This window comes from Eublepharis macularius, chromosome 14, assembly GCF_028583425.1.
Source record: "Eublepharis macularius isolate TG4126 chromosome 14, MPM_Emac_v1.0, whole genome shotgun sequence".
NCBI lineage: Eukaryota > Metazoa > Chordata > Lepidosauria > Squamata > Eublepharidae > Eublepharis > Eublepharis macularius.
The window spans coordinates 57,568,629-57,589,156 of NC_072803.1; the positions used below are offsets into that span (position 1 = coordinate 57,568,629).

A 20,528-nucleotide genomic window follows, 5' to 3' on the forward strand; every position below is an offset into this window, starting at 1 on the left:
TTGTACTTGGCAGGATGTTCAGGCTGTGCCCTGGCTTCCTGAACAGAGGAATTTTGCTTTCAAGTTCCAGCCTGTGGTGTCCAAGAGCCCTAATGCCCTTACATACTGTAAATCATGAAACTTGGCATCATAATTTGCCGTTTTCCTTTCCTGCCCTCTAGTTCACAAATAGTTGTCTCCTGTTTGGTATTTACTATAGCTTTTTAAAAAAAAAAATAGCCTTTTTGGTAACCTCTCAGCAGGATATGATAAAGGTGGGACGCATAGGGAAATTGTTTATCTTGTACCAGTAATTACAGCATGTGAGCTGCTGAGACAGGAGCCGGGCTGTGCAGATTTGCAAGAAAAGGGATCAGAAAGGCACATCAGAACACGCTCTGAGAATTTTGCTTCATACATCTTCACAGCCCAGCCTTTCCCATGCTCAGTGGTGCCAGTTAATGCGCTTCCTTACTAAGGCATCTCAGTTTCTGCTGTTGCCTTGTGGACCTACCTTGGGTTATAACCAGCCTCTGTGAAGAAGGCCCATCACTGGAACATCCTGTAGACTAGAGCATTTGGAACATTGGTGTTAATCAAACATTCACTGGATTAGGATCAAAGTAGACAGGATGACGGCAGACCCATCTATTGCAATCACCTTAAAAATGGGCAAGAAATGTACATTCTCAGTTGTGACCCTCACCTTGTGGAATGGCCTGCCTGAGGTGGTCAGGAAGGTTTCCGTGTTTCTGTCTCTCCGCAAACTACGTAACAAAATTGTTCAGGATGGCTTTATATGAAGGTAATGAGGCTATAATATTACATAATTATTCAGGAATGTGCTTTTATAAAGGGAGCAGTACTGTGAACTATATTCCTGTGTATGATACGTATTATCTATTTGCAGTATGTATTACGCTGTTCCTGCTGCTTTATTTTTATACTTGCATAATACCATTTTTTTATTGTTTAATCATATCACGTTTAATACTTTATGCCTTGTTCCAAATTGCTGTAATTCTGTTCTCTGAGAAAGGCAGACTATAAATAAAGTAAATAAATAAAATAGTGTTGCTACCGATTCTCCATAAAGCGGAGTTGTGGGGAAGAGTTACTTTTCCCCCACTGACACTTTTTTGCCAAAATTAATCAGACTAGGGCCTGAGAAACCCGAGACCAAGTCCCCACTGTGCCATGGAAGCTTGCAGGGTTTCCTTGGGCCAGTCACACACAGCCTACCTCACAGGATTGTCGGGAGAGTGTAATGAAGGAGAACAATGTACGCTCCATTGTGTCCTCGCTAGGGACAAAGGGGAGATACAAGTGAAGTAAAATAAAATACTTCTAGGGTGAGCTCCAAAGGGGAAAGTGAGCAGATAGCAGAAGAGTTCAGCTCCCACTCACTGTATTTCACTTTAAATCAATCACCGTCTCTGTAAGGATTTGGCATGACTCCCATTTGGTCATTATGTTTTCCTGCATGCTGGCACATGCAGATGCCAGATTGGGGATGGGGACGGAATACGTAGATCGTCGTCGTCCTTCTGTGCAGCCCCACATTGGGACTGCGCAGGCGCAGGCCAGCCGCGGAGAAGATTCTTTTAGCTTCTAGAAATGTGACGGGGACGTTCGGGCCCACCGCGCATGCGCGTCGGTGTTCCCGCCAATTTTGAAGTACAAGTACCCGAACGTCCCCGGCATTCCCTCAGTTCCTTTTTCGCCGCCGTTCGAAAAGGTTCTTTAGCTGTCGCTCGTGTCTTCGGACTGTTCGTCGCTTGTGAGTTATCGCTTCATTTTCTGGGACACGCCTCCACCATGTCCCATTCCTCTCTATTTAAAAAATGCCAGCAATGTGGCACTAAAATGACCCACTCAGACGGTCATGACCTGTGCCTTATCTGTTTGGGCGAGGGGCACGTCGTGGAGCGCTGTAAGTTCTGCATGGCCTTCACCCCGAAGGCGCGGAACGACCGCAAGGCCAGGCTCCGAGCCTTCCTTTGGGACGCCAACCTTCTGCCGCCCAAACCGTCTGGATCGTCCGGGAGCAAGCCCAGCTCTGTCGCTCCCTCGCCGGCTCCGCGTAAGTCGCCGGAACCGCTCCCCTCGGATCCGACGGGGCCGCCCGTTCCGGAGGGCTCGACTGCCTCCGGTTCCGTGAGTGTTCCGTCCAGTCGGAAGGCGAAGAAACGCGCTTCGTCGAAGCCTTCTTCCAAGCCTTTGGCCACTGCGGCTTCTTCGGAGCCCCCGCCAAAAAAGGCAAAGGCCAAGTCGAAAGCCAAGAGCCGTGCTTTATCGCCGGCCCCGACATCGTTGGCTGGTTCGCCTCCCAGATCGGCCCCTCCTGCTGAGGACGTCAGGAGTCTCCTGCACACCCCTTCGCCTCCTCGTACGCCTCCTCCGGTGGTTCCGGACGACTATGAATCGTTCCCTTGTTTTTCGGAACCGTTCCAGGAGTTTGAACGCTCCCTGCCATCTGCTCCGGTCCCGTCGGAGGCCTCCGTTCCGGCGCAGCCAGTCTTGTCGGTTCCGGCGCCGTTTCACCGATCCGTTCCAGTGCCTGCTGCTCTACCTCCTTGGCAGCCTGTCCCGGGCTTTGGGAACGTGGCCTCCTGGCAAGATTTCGTGGCTTGGATCCAGCAGTCCGCCCCCTTCCTGCCTGGCCCATCGGCGCCCTTGACCTCGGTTCCGGCGCCGTCGACTCTGCCACTTGCTCCGCCCGCTGCTCGGCCGCGTCGCCATCTTTCGGCTCCCGAGCCTTGTACCTCGGTTCCGACGGAGCGCCCTTCGGTTCCGACGCAAACCCCGGCGGTTTTCTCCGACTCCGAGGATGAAGAGGGCCTGGCGTCTCCATCAGAGTACTCCTCGGACGCGGCTTCCGACCCTTCCCCTGATGATGCTGTGGGGGAGCTCCGTTCGTCGTCTCCTAATGACGACTACAGAGTGTTCGCGGAGCAGCTAGTCCGGATGGCCGCGGCACTGGAGCTGGATGTCGCCTCTTCCACCTCAAAGCCCAAGAGCAAGCTGCTGGAGCCGCTGTACTCTGGCTCTCCTGCCTCGGTGGCGTTCCCCCCTGTCGAGGATCTCGTCGACAATGCCCTCGCGCTCTGGCAGACCCCTGCTTCCGTTCCGCCTACGGCCAAGAAGGTCGAGAAATATTATCGGCTCAAGCAGGAGGATTGCCCTTACCTCTTCACCCATCCGAAACCCTCTTCCATCGTGGCCGAGGAGGGTCAAGCTCGGTTCCGACGCGGTTCCTCTTCGGCTCCGTCGGATCGGGAGGGCAGAAAGCTAGATGGCATTGGTCGGAAGGTGTATTCTTCGGCTTCCCTGGGGTTCCGTATCGCCAATTTCCAAGTGATAATGGGCTCCTACAATCTCTTCTTGTGGAAGCGGCTATCCTCCTACCTCTCTGACCTTCCCGACGATCGCCGTGCCTTGGTAAAGGCTCTCCAGGCTGAGGCTTTCCGGTTGTCAAAGCAACAGATGACAGCTGGCAAGGACGCCGCCGACTCTGCTGCACGTGCGATGGCATCCTCCGTGCTCTTGCGTCGGCACGCCTGGCTTCGATCTACGGCCCTGCCCCCCGAGAAGAAGGCCAAGGTCGAGGATTTCCCGTTTGAGGGTCCCCAGCTCTTCTCAGAGAAAACGGATGAGTCCCTTTCCCTCATGAAGAAGAACCAGCAGACGGCCAAGTCCCTCGGGGTTGCGCCTTCGGTTCCGCAGACGGGTCCGAGATATCGGTACGGCAGGTTCCGGTCCTATCAGTCACCCTACCAGCAGTTCCAACAGCGCCAAGGAAGGTTCTCCTCCGGTCAATCCTATGGCCACCGTTCCTACTCTGGCCAGCAGCGCCACTCTTCGAGACGCTCCGGCCGGTCCAAGGGACGACAGCAGCCTCCCTCGCCCAAGCCCTCGACTTCGGCGCAAAAGCCCACGGTCTTTTGACTAGACCAGGACGCTTCCCAGTTGGCCTGCAAGGACACTGTTAATATCTTGTTCTTGGACAGGCTACGGCCTTTCTTGCCCCATTGGCGACTCATTACTACTGATAACTGGGTCCTCTCTATTGTGGCCCGTGGTTATAAATTATCGTTTACCACTGCACCCCCTCTTTCGCACCCCCCTCGTTGTGCTTCTTGTTGTAATGTTGTGTTACAAAATAATGTTTTGGAGTTGGTTAACAAAGGTGCTGTCCGGGTGGTCGATGTCTCTGCTTCCCCTTGGGGATTTTATTCAAGATACTTTCTTGTGGATAAGAAAGATGGGGGGTCTCGTCCCATTTTGGACCTTCGGGCCCTTAATACCTACTTGAAGGTGGAGAAGTTTAGGATGCTTACCCTGTCGCGGGTGTTGGAACTCTTAGAGTCAGGCGTCTGGATGGCCATTTTGGATCTCAAAGACGCCTACTTCCACATTTCCATCTTTGAGGGCCACAGAAAATATCTCCGTTTTACCTGTGGAGGCGCTGTCTATGAGTACACAGCCTTGCCCTTTGGCCTGGCCTCGGCGCCCAGGGTGTTCACTAAATGTATGGCCGCCGTGGTGGCACATTTACGGTCTGGTGGCTGTTTTGTCTATCCATATTTGGATGATTGGCTCCTGGTGGGTCCCTCCTCTGATTCCCTCCGGGCCTCTATCGCCCTCACCTTGTCCGTGCTGGACGGCCTGGGGCTGGTGGTCAATTTGGGGAAGTCTGTGTTGTCCCCAGGTACGAGCATTAGGTTCATCGGGGTCCACTTTGACTCTCTGCTGGGCCGGGCTTATCTACCCCCGGACCGCTTGAGCAGGCTGTCCTGCCTGGCCCGCCACTTCGTGCATAACCGGTTCCAAGCTGCCCTCCTGATTCAAACCTTGTTGGGCCTCATGGCCTCCTCCACAGGGGTGGTGTGTTTTGCACGCCTGCACATGCGGCCTCTGCAAAACTGGTTTGTTCGGGTTTTCAACCCTCTCGCTATGAGTCAACACCGTGGGTTTTCCATCCCGAGGGTGATACAGCGGTCCTTGGTGTGGTGGACTGTCCCTGAGAATTTGTCCAAGGGTTGTCCTTTTGGTCCCTTCCTGCCGGAGGTCACCGTCTTTACGGACGCTTCCAATCTAGGCTGGGGAGGGCGTTGTGGGCGCCTGTCTGCTCAGGGTGTTTGGTCCTCCCTTGAGGTAAACATGCACATTAACCTCTTAGAGCTTAGAGCGATCCGTTACTCCCTTGCTTCTTTTGCAGATGTCATTCGGAACAAGAGGGTGCAGGTCCTGTCGGACAATACCACAGCCTGTTACTATCTCAACAAGCAGGGAGGAACGGTCTCGCTCAAGCTCTGCAGGGAAGCGACTACGCTCTGGAACTGGGCCATTACCAACAACGTCCTGCCCAAGGCCGTTCATATTGCGGGGGAGAGCAACACAGCAGCAGACGCGCTGAGCAGAGTGTTTTTGCCCCAACACGAGTGGTCCCTCAACAGGGCTTACCTCCATGTGGTTTTCCGCATGTGGGGCACCCCGCTCATCGACCTCTTCGCCACGGCCCACAACGCACAGGTTCCCCTGTTCTGCTCCCGGGCCGGGATTGGCCATCGTTCACTGGGGGATGCCTTCCAGATACCCTGGTCTCCAGGGCTCTTTTATGCCTTCCCGCCCTTCCCACTCCTTCACAAGGTCCTGTCCAGGATCAGGGCTTTCCGAACCCACTGTATCCTGATTGCCCCTCGGTGGCCTCGCCAGGATTGGTTCCCCCTTTTACTCTCCCTGTCACAGGGGCGGTGTCTCCCGCTTCCACACGCCCCAGACCTGCTACTCAGGGACGGGGTGTGGCATCACGATGTGGCAGTGCTAAATCTGACTGCCTGGCTCCTCTGCGCCCCAGACTAGGCCTCTCTGCTAGGGTGCTTAACGTGATCTTGAATGCCCGAAAACCGTCTACCAGGTTGTCCTACCAGAGGAAGTGGTCACGTTTCTCTAGGTGGTTAGCCCCCAAAGGGGTTTCCCCTTTCACTTGCCCGCTGCCTGTCATTCTGGACTACCTCCTGGACCTGTGCTCCCAAGGCCTGGCGTTCTCCAGTGTTAAGGTGCACATGGCTGCTATCTCTGCCTTCCATGAGCAGATTGATGGGAGGACTGTGTTTGCGCATTGGCTGTCCAAACAGTTCCTGAAGGGCCTACTAAAGTCCTTTCCTCCTAGGGCCCATCCTATTCCTCAGTGGAGCCTGACCCTGGTGCTCTCCCGTCTGATGCTCTCCCCTTTTGAGCCCCTGTCTACCTGTCCCTTGCCTCTGCTCACACAGAAGGTGGCCTTTTTGGTTGCAGTCACTTCCTCCAGGCGGGTTGGGGAGTTGTCTGCTCTGAGGTGTGACCCCCCCTTCCTGCAATTTTTTCCCGGTACGGTCATGCTCCACACTAGTATGCAGTTCCTGCCCAAGGTGGTTTCCAAATTTCACCTGCGTCAAAAGGTGGCCCTTCCTTCCTTTTTTCCTACACCCTCTTCCCCAGAGGAACGTACTCTACACACATTGGATGTGAAACGTGCTTTATTGTTTTATTTACACCGCACCAAGTGTTTCAGGAAGTCTCCTGCCTTGTTTTTATGTTACTCTGGCCCTCGCAAGGGCTCGCCAGCTTCTGCCCAGTCCATCTCTCGCTGGATTGTGTCTGCAATTAAACTTTGTTATCAGCAAGCTGGAGTCCGGTGCCCGTTGTTGATTACTGCTCATTCTACTCGAGCACAAGCTGCCTCTGCTGCCTTCCTGCGAGGAGTGCCACTCCAGGACGTCTGCCAAGCTGCAACGTGGTCTACCGCTGACACTTTCATTAAACATTATTCTGTAGACGTGAATGCACGCCGTGAATCCGCTGTTGGCACGGCTGTTCTGCATTCTTTGTTCACATAGACACTCACACCCGCCCCCATTGGTGAGATGCTAGCTATTCTCCCAATGTGGGGCTGCACAGAAGGACGACGACGATAAACAGGGTTTCTCACCTGTAACTGTTGATCGTCGAGTCTCTTCTGTGCAGACACACATTCCCTCCCGCCTGCCCCGCTGTGAGTGCTTGGTTTACTCCATTGTTTCTCCGGCGGCTCAGGTGAACTGAGGGAATGCCGGGGACGTTCGGGTACTTGTACTTCAAAATTGGCGGGAACACCGACGCGCATGCGCGGTGGGCCCGAACGTCCCCGTCACATTTCTAGAAGCTAAAAGAATCTTCTCCGCGGCTGGCCTGCGCCTGCGCAGTCCCAATGTGTGTCTGCACAGAAGAGACTCGACGATCAACAGTTACAGGTGAGAAACCCTGTTTTTCTGTGAGTTAGAGGTTTGGTAACTGGCTGATTTTTGCTTTGCCCAGGTGGAGCAAAAAACCCAAGATGCCCAGGCCCTCCAGGAGCAGCGGGATCAGTACTACAGCCACCTCCAGCAGTATACTGCAGCATACCAGCACCTAGCCAGTGAGAAGGAGGAGTTGCACAAACAGTACCTACTTCAGACACAGCTCATGGACCGCCTGCAGCACGAGGAGGTCCAGGGCAAAGTGACTGCAGAAATGCACTTCAAAGAGTTGCAGCAAGCCAAGGTGAGGGCTGCGAGGCAGGACCGTGGGTGTTAATGCTGGGGGCACCCAGGAGGCCTCTGGCTTCGTAGTGGGTAGAATGTCATGACCGAGATCCACACCGGCAAAGATCTTAAGCTTTTGCTAAGGATATGTATTTTCATCATCCAAATTCTGCACCAGGGTCATTGTTTTAGTACTGGAAATAACTGCCTTTCTGTGACTTATGTAATATTGTAAAGAGTCCAGTAGCGCCTTTAAGACTAACCAACTTTATTGTAGCATAAGCTTTTGAGAGCCACAGCTCTCTTCGTCAGATGTATCTGATGGTTAGTCTTAAAGGTGCTACTGGACTCTACTATTTCGCAACTACAAACTAACACGGCTGACTCCTCTGGATTTATGTAATATTAATTAGGCACTATTGGGTTTGGCTGGCATTGTCCAGGGTTATGGGGCAGGAAGCTGGGAGGCCCTGAAGAAAGAATTCCAGGCTTAGATTCTGGGCTAGTGAAATGATGAGAGCTTTCTAAACATTTGTTTTTTTCAGGTCAGGTTCTGTTCCATTCTGTTGCCAGTGCAAGGAAACACATACAGCTTTGTTGGCTGCTAGTTTAATCAGCATTCTGGAGGCTGGGGGTATTTATTACAATGTTCTGTTCTGTTTCCTCTCTTGAAGGAAAGCCTGGAGACAGTTGCCAAAGAAAACAAAGAGCTGCAGGCCCATGTCAGCCAGCTCATGGCAGAACTAGATGCAAAGATGTTGCCCAGGGCAGAAGGTGAGTGGGCTGCTCGTTAGCAGGGACATCGGTAGGGCAGATCTCAGAAGGGACATTCCAACTCTGTGCCTCTGCTTTTGCTTTTAGGAGATGGTGTGGAAACGGAAGAGGAAGCAGTTGAGGACATGAAGTCTTCAGTCATCATCCCAGAGGAGTTTGAAAACAGAGAAGAAATGGTGAGTCTTGGCAACCATCTTTCCTGCTTTCAGTGCTAAAGCACACAAAACTTAGCTGGAACAGCAACCTCAGACAGAAGACAACTCTGATACTGGGCATATGAACTAGACCACATCATTGGCTTATCTAGCTCAGTGTTGTCTCTTCTGCCTCGTAGCAGCTCTCCAGGGTCCCAGGCAGAGGGATGTATTTCCTGAGGTCCTTTTAAAGGGAGAAGTTGCCAGGGGCTGAACCTGACGCCTCCTGCATGCGAAACAGGTGCTCTGCCTCTGAGCCACGCCCCTCCCCAATACCAGCCTTGAAATTCTGCGTGAAGCGTCAGAGCTGTGTAATTAATTTTCCATAGCCTTCCTAGCAAGGTGCTTCATTTCGGGATTTGGTGTTGCAATTGGGATATTTCCTTTTAAAATCCTTCTGGATTTTAAACCTTAGTTGTTTTGTGTCCTGAGTTGAATTGATCTCTGCCTATGATCTCGCTTTTTGTTTTAATTATTATTGCTGATTGCTTGCTTTAATTGCTGTTTTTACTCCTGACTGTTGTGGTGCTGCTTTGATCCACTGTTTGCTGCTACCTATTTTTCAGACTTTTAATATTAGTGTTACCTACTAGTTTTTAAAGCTTTCACCTGTCCGCTGTTCTGAGTATTATTTGAATAGAATGGCAGGGTTGAATTTTTTTGGTGTTGGATTAGCACATCACTGAATAAGAAATGCTAAACATATTTTAACAGATATGAATGAACACATTTAAGACTGGTCACATCCCTGAGGCTCTGATTTTGAGAGATGCTGTTTCAGTTCTTCTGATCCTTGCAGCCTAGATGTGTATGGATGGTTTAGTCCCCCGGCACACTTCGCTAGTGAGCACCAGTACAGGACCTCCAGTCCACGTAGTGAGCTTCCCATAGTGAGCATGAGGCCTTCCTAGGTAGTGTAAACCATTTTTTCCCTAGGGGATGCTCTGTGGTGCCTGGAAGCTGCAGTCGTCATGTGGCCACAGAAAGAGATTCTGACTTTTTAGAATTAACCGGTCTTGTGAAGGCGAATATTCTCCTGTTTAGCTAGTATAGATTAGGTGTGCGCGCGCACGCGCGCGCGCGCGCTGCGCGCGCGCGCGCGCACACACACACACACACACACACACACACACACACACACACACACCAATCCAAGTGATCAGATCCGCGTTTCAGAGATAACAAAAAACAAAGAAACAAAAACCAGTATCCTTGAAATTGAGGTCAGATTCTTTAATCCAGTTAGAGAATCCAGAATTTATCTAGCCATTATTCCATGTGGTGAAAGCTGTCTAGGGGCCTGGGTGGAGGCATTTTTAAGCAAATACCCCCAAATTTGCAGGGAACTTAATCCTGACTGTCTGCTAAAGACCCCCAAATTACAGGAAAATTGGACCCCAGGTGCAATTCTGTAGGCCTTGAACAAGCTGCCCCCAGCCATTCTTCATTGTTTCCTATGGGGGAAACATTTCCAAGGCTTTCTAGGCAAAGTGAAACCTTAAGCAAAGGCAACCTCTGGCGAAAAGCCAGTCTGAATACAATTCCTATGCAAGCTTAACCATCGAAGCCCAAAGGCACCAAAATGAAGCGAGGGAACCAACCTCATACCAGAAAAATCTCAAAGTCAAACTAGAGAATCCTAGACTCAGACTGAAATTGGGGAGGGGGGGGGGAGTGAGGCCTGCCAGAGCCATAGAGTTTAAAAGGCAGCTGGCAGGGCTTGAAGGGCTCTTTGGGAGCTCAAGCGGGGGTGGAGGGAAGGGGTGGGAATACACTCTGCCTGCAGCTTCCTCCTCTGCCCCACCAGCCTCGCCCCACTCTCCTGCCACGACATGGAGCTTCCTCCATTTGGGTCACTGCCCTCTTGCTTGCTGCTACTCCACCTCTGCTGCAGCTGCCTGCAGCCGAATAAACTGGCCCAGCAGAGTTTGGTTCCTTGGATCCAATCCGGCCTAAATCCGGCTATTTTGCCAGTTCATGAATCCTGGATTGCGCACCGCTAGCATTGATTGAGAGTGCACCCTGGTTTCCCTTGTATAAAATGACTGTAATTCTTCATATGACTTAACACCACATTCATGGTAAACCACAGCATACGGAATTGTGTTGTAGGTTGCTTTCTTGACGTTCTGCTGTGGCCCAAGCAGAGAAAGAGCGTGAGGAGATGAGGCAGCAGCTAGCTGAGCAGAAGAGGCAGTGCAGAGGCCTCCTGCAGCAGACAGCCATGCTGAGGAAAGAACAGCAGCTGCATGTCACATCAAGAGGAGGTAAGCATGCTGTGCATTCGGTGTGCAGATTTTTAAAATTATTTTTAAAAAATAAGCATGCAAATTTTGGAGGCTGGCCAGGCAGGGACCAGTCCTGAAGGGTGGGGGGGGGGGCACAAACTTATCCCTTCTGCTATTCCTCATCTTCACTTGCCTGGCCTTTCTCAGGTTCTGTTGCAGATTCTGTTCCAGCAGAAGTTCACGAAGCCTTAAAAAGTGCCATGGAGAAGCTGCAGGTGAGTGTTTGATGCACAGGGCTGTGAATCCCCCAGTGTGAGCTTCAGGGGAGTGGCAAAGCTCTAGTTTAATAGTAAAGAGTCCAGTAGCACCTTTAAGACTAACCAGCTGTATTGTAGCATAAGCTTTCGAGAGCCACAGCTCTCTTCGTCAGATGCTCTGGATCAGAGCTCTAGTTCGTGCAGCAAACGTTCCTGCACTTCATGAACAGGTTTACGTTCATGTATCTTTTGCATCCGCCTTTGATTATTGAGTTGTGGTGTGTGTTTTTCTGTGTCAGTTATGAGCTAGCTGCCTTCTGTATCACAAAACCTTCTGAATGAATAATTCATTCTTATGCCACAGCAACTAATGATCCCCAGGATGGTGTCCCTGGGAGTCATGATGCTGACTTCTGTGTTTCCTGATGCCCTCTTCCTTTTTCTGCAAAGCATCTCTCCCCCCAAAGCAAGCTTTCCTCCCCCTCATTGGAGCAGGAGGTGCTTCAGAAGAGCCCAGCTGTGTGTCTGCAGGGAGTGCCCATTCAGAAACAGCTGTCTCTGTCACAGGAGGGCACTTGGCTTGGAACATCCCAGCATTTTGTGATTGGCTCCAGACCTCATGGCAGCCGTTTTACGGTGGTGTGCATTGATGTCCTCAAAATTCCAAAAGTACCTACAGGCTCAGTATGGTGGGGATATCTGCCATGCATTTTTCTTGCATCCTCCAAGAAAGTTACTAAAGCACAGGATCGTTTTTCAACATGCCAAAGCATGGAGAAGAATAAAATCAGAATCTCTCCCTACTAGGGTTGCCCACCACCGTATCTTGTCGAGCTGTGTCTGCTTCTATTGATTGCAGCCATCTGAATGTATATTTTACGTGTGAAGTTTTAAAAAATCTGTTTATGGTTTTAATTGTATAAATTAATTTTAAATGTGTTTTAAAATGCGGTAATCTGCCCTTAGCCTTTCGTGGGGAGGGCGGAATAGAAATCCAAAGAAAAGAAATAAATAAAATTATTTTTAAAGTGTCCTAACAACATTATTTAAGTATATTGTTCAGTTTCCAGATATGCTTAGATATACCATCAATGTATTTGTTATATATTATTGTATATGCTGACTTAAATGCTGACCTTGGATCGTAATAATAAGCAAATTAACTAAAACCTAGTGTCCTATCACATTTGTTGCTTTTTTCCCATCTAAAACTTTTGGGGGGGGGGTGGAATTAAGCAAAGCAGCAGCTCTGTCTGCAAATGGCTCAATAAATAACCACACTTTGATGGTGATAACACATTTGGTTAAGTTTTTGAAAGTTTGGGAGTATTTTTAAGGGATCAATTACAAGAATCTTTGAATAGTAGTCGTAAGAGTCACACAGCCAGACAGAAATGTGTCGATTTGCCTGAACTCCTTTGAACTTAGAGTACTCTGATAATTTCTTCCCAGGGAAAGCAGAAGAGAAAGTATCCAGACCTGCCTAAGTGGTTTCTGTTGCTGCTTGTCCTCTGGGAATGAGTGACTTTGTAGCTTCCAAGAGGCTCTTCTCCCTGCCTAGCAATGAGGAGCTGCCTTTTTTTGCTGGTGCTTTGCCAGGAGCAGTGCTAGCAACCAGAGCTTTTTTTCAGCAGGAATGCAGTGGAACGGAGTTCCAGCATCTCTTAAATATGGTCACATGGCCAGTGGCCCCGCCCCCTGATCTCCAGACAGAGGGGAGTTTAAATTGTGGTGCGGGGGGCAATCTAAACTCCCCTCTGTCTGGAGATCAGGGAGCGGGGCTACTGACCATGTGACCATTTTCGCCAAGGGCAATTTAAACTTTAAAAAACTCCCCCCTTGTTCCAGCAGACCCAAAGTGATGTCATTGTGCGGTCCTGAGTTCCACCACCTCTTTTCCCAGAAAAAAAGCCCTGCTAGCAACTATACAGAATGGTCTCAGTTGCTTCCCTTATTACTTCAGTGGCTCATAGTTGTTGTGCTTTTAGTCCCGATTCACCGACTTGATGCGTGAAAAGGCAGAACTGAAGGACCGGGTGGATGAGCTGGAACACCGCTGCATCCAGTTATCGGGAGAAACAGACACCATAGGTGAGATGTATTCAGGCCCTTTTCCACATCCCGTTCTGCTGTGGGGAGGGACCTGCACGGATCCCGTAGTGCTGCTCTCTGTCAGGCTTCAGATCACTGCAGTAGGCTGCTCTTGCATTCTGAGGGGTTTTGCTGTAATATTAATTTGAAAAGTCAAGTATTCTGGTCCTCATGGTTACTAAGGAAAAACAGGTTGCGGGGAGAGGCTTCTAATGGTCAAGAAGCAAGATTCCTGCCTCTCCCTTCTCTTGCATCTTGCCCTTTTTGCCGTATTTCATGTTTCCTCTCCCAAGACACAGCTAAAACCAAATTTTTAAACAGTGCCCATCTCCTCTCCTCTTCGCCCCTCGTCTCAACCTCCCTCTGTGCTTCTCTGGATCAAAGCGTGCACACAGATAAATGACTGAAAATCTTCTGGCTGCAGCATATGTGTTCAAGCCTGCAGAATTCCAGAATGATGCCTGACATTTAAAGAATTTGTCTGGTGGTGCATGGAACTGTGTCTCTTCTCAGAGGTCCTCTTGCAGCCAGTGAATTTTGCTAGAAAATCTTGAGCATTTTGCAGGTGCAAATGTGAATCTGTGCACGCAAATCTGTCTTTTGGTTTAAGGACCACCCTTCTGATAGCCACGTATTGCCTCACGTGTCTCTCCTGTCCTCCAGGTGAATATATTGCCTTGTACCAGAGTCAAAGGGCTATTCTAAAGCAGCGACACCGGGAGAAAGAGGAGTACATCAACAGATTGGCTCAGGACAAGGAGGAGATGAAGGTGAGCATTGAGAAGGGCCCTGGCTAAGTGATGGGGTACCTGCTTCAAATGTGCAAGGTTCCCTGGTCAGATTCCTGGCACTGCCACTTAATACACATCCACAGGTAGCAGATGTTGGGAAATGCCCTTCTCTGCCTAGAACATTGGGGAGCCGCTGCCAGGTGGTGAATTGTTCCACCTGGCTAAATACTTGCCTTGCACAGCTTCTTATGTTTATAAGAATGTTTTCCAACACTAATGGAGGGGAAAATGTGAACAGAATGTGTGTGTGTAGGGATTTGCCACTGGCAGGGCATAAAGCTGCAGAGCCCCCCATTCCTGCACTTGGGTTTGCATCCCTGGCCCCGTCTTTCACTACTCTGCCGAGTGGTTAATTCTCTAGAGGGCAGTGTCCCATCCTTTAGCATAGTCTGGCTCAAACCTAGTAAATGAGTAAGCTGGCTGCCATTTTGAGCCTCACAGTAACAGCTGCCTTTTTAACTCCACTCTTGACCACCTCCACATATGAACAAAATAATGTTTTTCTTTCCTTAGAGAATACTTTTTAAAATTACAGTGGTTACTTTTGGGATTGTGGTCACTGAGCCCAAGAGCATCACTTGCATCTCCAGGAGGGAGACAGGCAGTTTTTAAGCACTTTAACCGAAGGAAACAATGCAGGTTGCTTCTGCTGAATTAATCCAAAACACTTTGTTAAAAAACTAGTAAGAAGAGAGCAACGAGAATGATCAGAGGTCTGGAGACTGAGCCCTACAAGGAAAGGCTGAGGGCCTTGGGAATGTTTAGTTTGGAGAAGAGGAGGTCGAGGGGGGACATGATTGCTCTCTTTAAATATTTGAAAGGCTGTCATTTGGAGGAGGGCAAGGAGCTGTTCCAGTTGGCAGCAGAGGGTAGGACTCAAAAGTAACGGGCTTAAATTACTTGCAGGAAGGTGGATATTAAGAAAAACTTTTTCACGGTCAGAGTAGTTCAAAGGTGGAATCAGCTTCCTAGGGAGGTGGTGAGCTCCCCCTCACTGGCAGTTTTCAAGAAGAGGCTGGATGAATATTGGTCAGAGATGCTTTAGGCTCATCCTGAATTGGGCAGAGGGTTGGACTAGAAGGTCTGTATGGCCCCTTCCAACTCTGTGATTCTGTAATTTTAAAAAACCCTATAAGAATGTAGAAAAGAGTGTGGATTACTGAGGACCAGTTTGCCAAGGTGGCCGTGGAGTTCCCGTCTGCGCCGCAGGTGCTGGATTTTTCTGAAGCTGCCTTCAGGCACGTTGGGAATGCCGTTCACACTGTTCTCCACAATGGGGTTCAGCTGTATGGGAGGGAATGGGGTAGGAGTGGGCAGCGTGGCAGTGGCTGTTTCAGCATTCATTTAGCAGAGGCAATTAATGTAGAAGGTAAGGAGACCCAGGGAAGGGAAGGGACAGGAGACGGGGGGCATTGAGGCAAGAATGATCCCAGGACAGGCTGAAGGAAACTGATTCTAAAGAGGAGGGACTGCACCTTAATAAGTGGCATCAAGGAAGATGCTTGTAGATAGTTGTCCGGGAAGAAGGTCATTAGTAGGAAGTGCGGGCATAGCTGAAGCTTTGATAAGAGGAGAGAACAGGCAGAGAAATGGAATAGTGGTTAAGTGGGTGGGCTGCAAATCAGCACTCTGCTAGTTCTATCCCGCTACCACTGAGAACTCTGCAGATGACCTTGGGTAAGCCACTCCTCTCAACACCAACTCCCCAGTTGTATTGTGGGCATAATAATAACATTGACTCTGTTCACCACTCTGGGTGTGACGCTAATCTGTCCAGAAGGGCGGTAGATAAGCACACACTTGTGGCGGTGGTGGTGCATAAAGGCATAGGAGCTGGAGATTGTAGAAACTGGTAAAAAGGCCATTCCCATATATGTTCATATTAGGAACAGTGGTGCCATCAGAATTGGACTTTGGGATGCAGGTCCATGTTTGCAAAATAGTAAAGAGTAGGGGTGTGCACCTGAAAAATACTCGGGTTTTCTGCTTCAGGTTTAAAAAGCAGGAAAAGGCTTTGGAAAATCCCTGAAATCTGAAGCAGCATGCTGCTTCGGATTCGGGTTTCTAAGTCACTTCAGTATGCTCCATAAAGATTCGGAGCATACTGAAGTGACGGGGGAGGGAGGAGGCCACTTCCACCCTTAAACTCCCATCCCACTTACCTGGTCAGTCTTCAGCCACCAATGCCACGCTGGCCAACTGGCCAGCAGAGAAGGCCTTCCCTGCCGCTGCCACAGCTGGTGCGGCTGGCCAACAGACATGGCCTTCCCTGCTGCCACCGCGGCTGGCCGGCAGAGAGGGCATTCTTTGGCGCCACCACAGCCAGCATGGCTGGCCTGCCACCGGCACCGCACCGGCACAGCTGGCCAGCAGAGAGGGCTGCCACTGCCGGAGGCCAGCGGGGAGACAGGAGGGCCTCCTCCAGCTGGTACACGTAAGTGGAGGTGGGAATGGAAAAGTTTTAAAGGCCCTGCCACTTGCAACAGGGCCCTTTAAACTTAACACCCGGGGTCCCCGAAGCTTCCCAAAGCATAATGCTTTGGGAAGTTTTGTTTCAGTATTTCTGCTGGCTCCGATTAGGAAATAACGAAGCTTTCTGAATCGGATACCCGAAGCACACACCTCTAGTAAAGAGTCCAGTAGGGCTGGATCTGTGTGGGGGCGGGGGGGTCGCTTGCCCCGGGCACTGCCAAACAGAGGGCGCTGAAGCCATGCTGGCCGCCTGCCATGCTGATGGGGAAGCCGACTTGCTGCGCGTTTCCGGCCCTCCAGCAGCAGCGCAGGCGGTGGCACGAGAGGGCTGGGAGGCTGCCTGTGCCATGTGCCTGCAGCGCTGATGGGGTGGCCGGCTTGCCACACGCTCCCGGCAGCACAGGTGGCATGCTCCTGGAGGGGGGGGGTACCCTGCATGATGATGTCATGAAAGTGATGTCATCAAGCACTCCTGGGAGTGCGCGGGGGAGCGGGGGCACTGCTGGACTTGGGATGCCCCGGGTGCTGGCAACCCAAGATACGGCTCTAGAGTCCAGTAGCACCTTTTAAGACTAACCAACTTTATTGTAGCATAAGCTTTCGAGAACCACAGCTCTCTTTGTCAGATGCATCCTCTGGATCTAGGTCCGTGTTTGTGACTCCCAGGCTCAGTAGGGGGACCCTAAAAGCAGGCTGTGGCTTCACATTTGGAGTTTATATCACCACCAGAAGGGAAGGGGGTCTCTTTAAGACTGCAGAGTCCAAAGTTTTAAAATACTGAATGGCTGCACTGCTTAGGAAGAGTGGAGGCATTCATTGTCACGTGTCTGTGAGCCAAATGGACATTGGTGGTTCTATTCTTCCCTTTTGTCCTCCTTTGCCGCAGATGAAGCTGCTGGAGCTCCAGGAGCTGGTGATGCGCTTGGTTGGTGAGAGGAACGAATGGTATACAAAATACATGATGGTGACTCAGAACCCAGAGGCACAACCTGACCCAGGAAGCGAGGCTGCAGTCACGGCAGAGAGGCGCCTTGAGCTGAATGCTACTGATGGTGAAGGTGACACTGTTGTTTCATAGGAGGACCATTTTCTAAGCTGCTTGTTACAGAATGCAAGGTGTTCTGTGCCTGTTTAGTCAGTTTTGTTTCAGAGCCAAATTTCTGCCTTGGGGTTTAAGAAGTCATGGTAAAGGGAGAGTGCTTCTGAACCATACACACAACGTGTCTTGCCTGCACCACTGAGCAACACTAACTATTCCTTGTATATCGGAGTTTAAAGCCAAATGCAGTGGCTTCCAGGCCCGATTCAAGGTGTGTTAGCTTTTATGCAGCGTTCCTGAGGGATCGCTTCTCCGTACCACTGCCTTTACCCCAGCTGCAGACAGGAAGCCCCAGACTCTACTTGTGTGTGCCTTTGCTGTGTCACATGAGAACGGCAATGGCAAGGAGCAGGACCTTTAGCACGGTAGCCCCTCCGCTCTGGAACACCCCGCCCCACGGAAACAGAAAGTGTTGCACAAGCTTTTTAAATTTAAATTTGCATTTAATGTTTTTGCTGTGCTGCTTAGGGTATTATTTCAGCAAGTGTTTTCGGTCTTACCTCAGTGTGACTAATTTTGCTGTCTAAATTTATGCTCAGGCTTATTTTGGGAGCATAGAAAGCCTTTAAATTAATAATAAAAACCACGATTTAATTTTTTTAGAAATTAAGCTTCATCTACCCTTTTGCCTTCCAGGATTGCGGGAAGTAAGTTTGACAGATGAGCCAGAACAGGAATTGGCAGTTCCTCCATCTCATCCGTTTCATGCTGATGGCAAAGGCCCCCCACCTGCTCCTCAGGACCCTACGGCCAAGCAGATCATGCAGCTTCTGCGTGAAATTCAAAACCCCCGAGAGAGGCTGGGCTCCCTCTTGGAAAACCCCTGCATTCCCTTCTTCTACCGGGCTGACGAGAATGATGAAGTCAAGATCATGGTGGTTTAATCAGCCTTCTAAGCTTGGCACGGAGCCTGCCAAGACACCAAGTGTCCTGGCTTTTGTGTCCTGCCCACCTCAGCTGAAAACAAGCATCACATGTGGTTTAAGCGGAATAGGACTTGAGTTTCAGGCATCATGCATTGTTCCTTCCCTTCACTGTTCCTAAACGGATCGTGTGTTCTTGGCATGCGAAGCTCAGGAGGGTGCTGGATTTCCTGGCTCGTGTTTCTGACAAGCCACTCTCCGCCAGTGACTCTGTTCCACACGTCAGTTACAACAGCCATATGCCCATCATCGTCCCACTAAGTAATTCTGCATCTGGATGGTTTCGATTTGAATTGACTGCTTGTCTCTCGCCATGGATCTTGGGCCCTTTTGCTTTTCTGTGCAGCCAACCTCACGTGTTGATCCTCTCAGCTGCCTTCCTGTAATGGATTAGTTAGCTGACTCTCTAGGCAAGCTCTGCAAAATGTTTTGTTTCCTTCTAGTTAAACTGGATGGACGGCTTCATGGGTTGCCTTTTCACTTGCCTCTTTTGAGGGGTGGGCTTTTGATTAGTTGGCATGGACAAGGAAGAGGGAAAACATAGCCTGCACTTTCAACGGTTATATATTTTGCGGTCTTTTGTTGGATTTTATTTATTTTTTAAAATATGGAAAACCTAGTAAAAAGCAGATCACTGAATTTTTAAAAATATGTCTTTTGTGATAATTTCTGGGATTTCAGCTACCAATAACAATCTCCTTTTGTTCCACTTGGGCAGTGGTTATGCTGAAATTAAGCCTGATAACTTCAGAGTAATTGTTTTTCCTGTAGACCTTGATAGAGGATGAGGCAGAAGACATCTTTGTGGAAACATGAAAGGATGTGTCGTGTGTACAGTTGCTGTTTAGTGAAAAAGGCATCGTGTGCACGTGGGCGGGACAGACTCGAGAACTTGCTCCAGAGCCAGAGTCCTCCATAGGAGGGCAGCTACAACCTGTGTGTATCTTGTACATTTGCACATAAGCAGTAAAAGTTGTGGGCTGGTGATGTAACTGTCTGCCATGATGGTCTTCGCCTCTCCAGATTTGCAGGTTTTTAAAGAGTTGGGCTTCCGCAGCCACACAACAGCTATGGGGAATGGCTGTTAAAAAATAAAGGAGAGCCCAAATGACCTCAGAAGGGACACCATGGAGGGAAGAGCTCCTCCCTGCCTGCTCAAGCCATTTTCCAAAATAGCAAAAGGGGAGTGCCTCTATTTTTGCTGCTCCATGTGGAATATTTTCTGTACATGGAGCAGTAATTTCGACATGAGAAAATGGCTTGCTGGGTGGATGGGGAGGAGCCCTTCCTTCCCCTGCGGTGGTGTTCTGAGGCTGTTTGCGCTCTCCTCTATTTTTTAACAGCCATTCCCCACAGCTGCTGCAGGGATGCCAAGTTCCCCAGACCTGACTCTAAAAGCCTGCACGTTGAGAGAGATCCACAGGCAGGTGATGTAATTGTCTGTCATGATGGTTCTGAGTGGAGGGAAAAGGTATCAGCAAGGGGGGCAGATAGGCTGCTGCTTTGCTCCTCCCTCCTAGGTGTTGTGCTGATTGCTGAGGCAATTGATTCTTCCGTTTTGGTCAGAGCTTTTCCCTTCTGGTAGAATTTTCTAGAAACAGCCCATCCAAAGCCAAAAAGCACATAGGGAAGTTTTAAAACTTCTTCTTCCCCGTCCCTGGTCCAGTCTTCTAGCAGAGTGAGACGTAGACTAAATCACTGCATTCTTCCAGGCTCTAATGAGCCAAATGTCTCGGGTGCCACCCAGGTGGGAAACCAGGGAGACATTAACAAGATTGACGCAGCCCTGTTGTTGACAGTGTTAGTGCTCAGTGCATTGTGTTGGGGCACTAGCGAAGCAGGCCCGTGTGCTCCTGTGTGCACGAGTCAGTGTGTACATAGTGTATCTGTGTAACATTTTGTATATACCTTGAATAAAGAGAAGAAAACCGTTTGGCAGCATTTCTGGTTGCTGGAAGGTAACTCATAATCTTGTATTATAAAAATGTTCTAACATCAAGCAGTGGGGTGGGGGAAGGAATGTGATTTAATATGGAACATTATTAAATATTTATTGGGTGTCTGGTTTCCAGGAATGTGAAAGGAAAAAAAATATTAGAGAATTCTTGCGTTCTACTGCAGAAATAATTTAATCCTGTTATAAATTTGTTCTTTCTGAATAAACCTCTTCCAACTA

At 49.9% G+C, this 20,528-nt stretch overlaps 1 protein-coding gene across 1 annotated transcript in view; it reads left to right on the forward strand.

Annotated features, from left to right (window-relative positions):
- Positions 1-20,528, forward strand: part of GOLGA2 (golgin A2) — a 49,868-nt gene extending 29,340 nt beyond the window's left edge. Inside the window, 10 exon segments of the mRNA XM_054997660.1 lie at positions 7,318-7,542; positions 8,198-8,297; positions 8,385-8,473; positions 10,604-10,618; positions 10,620-10,758; positions 10,927-10,994; positions 12,965-13,067; positions 13,731-13,837; positions 17,217-17,388; positions 18,066-20,528. Coding sequence (XP_054853635.1) covers positions 7,318-7,542; positions 8,198-8,297; positions 8,385-8,473; positions 10,604-10,618; positions 10,620-10,758; positions 10,927-10,994; positions 12,965-13,067; positions 13,731-13,837; positions 17,217-17,388; positions 18,066-18,313 — 1,266 coding nt within the window. The 3' untranslated portion in view covers positions 18,314-20,528.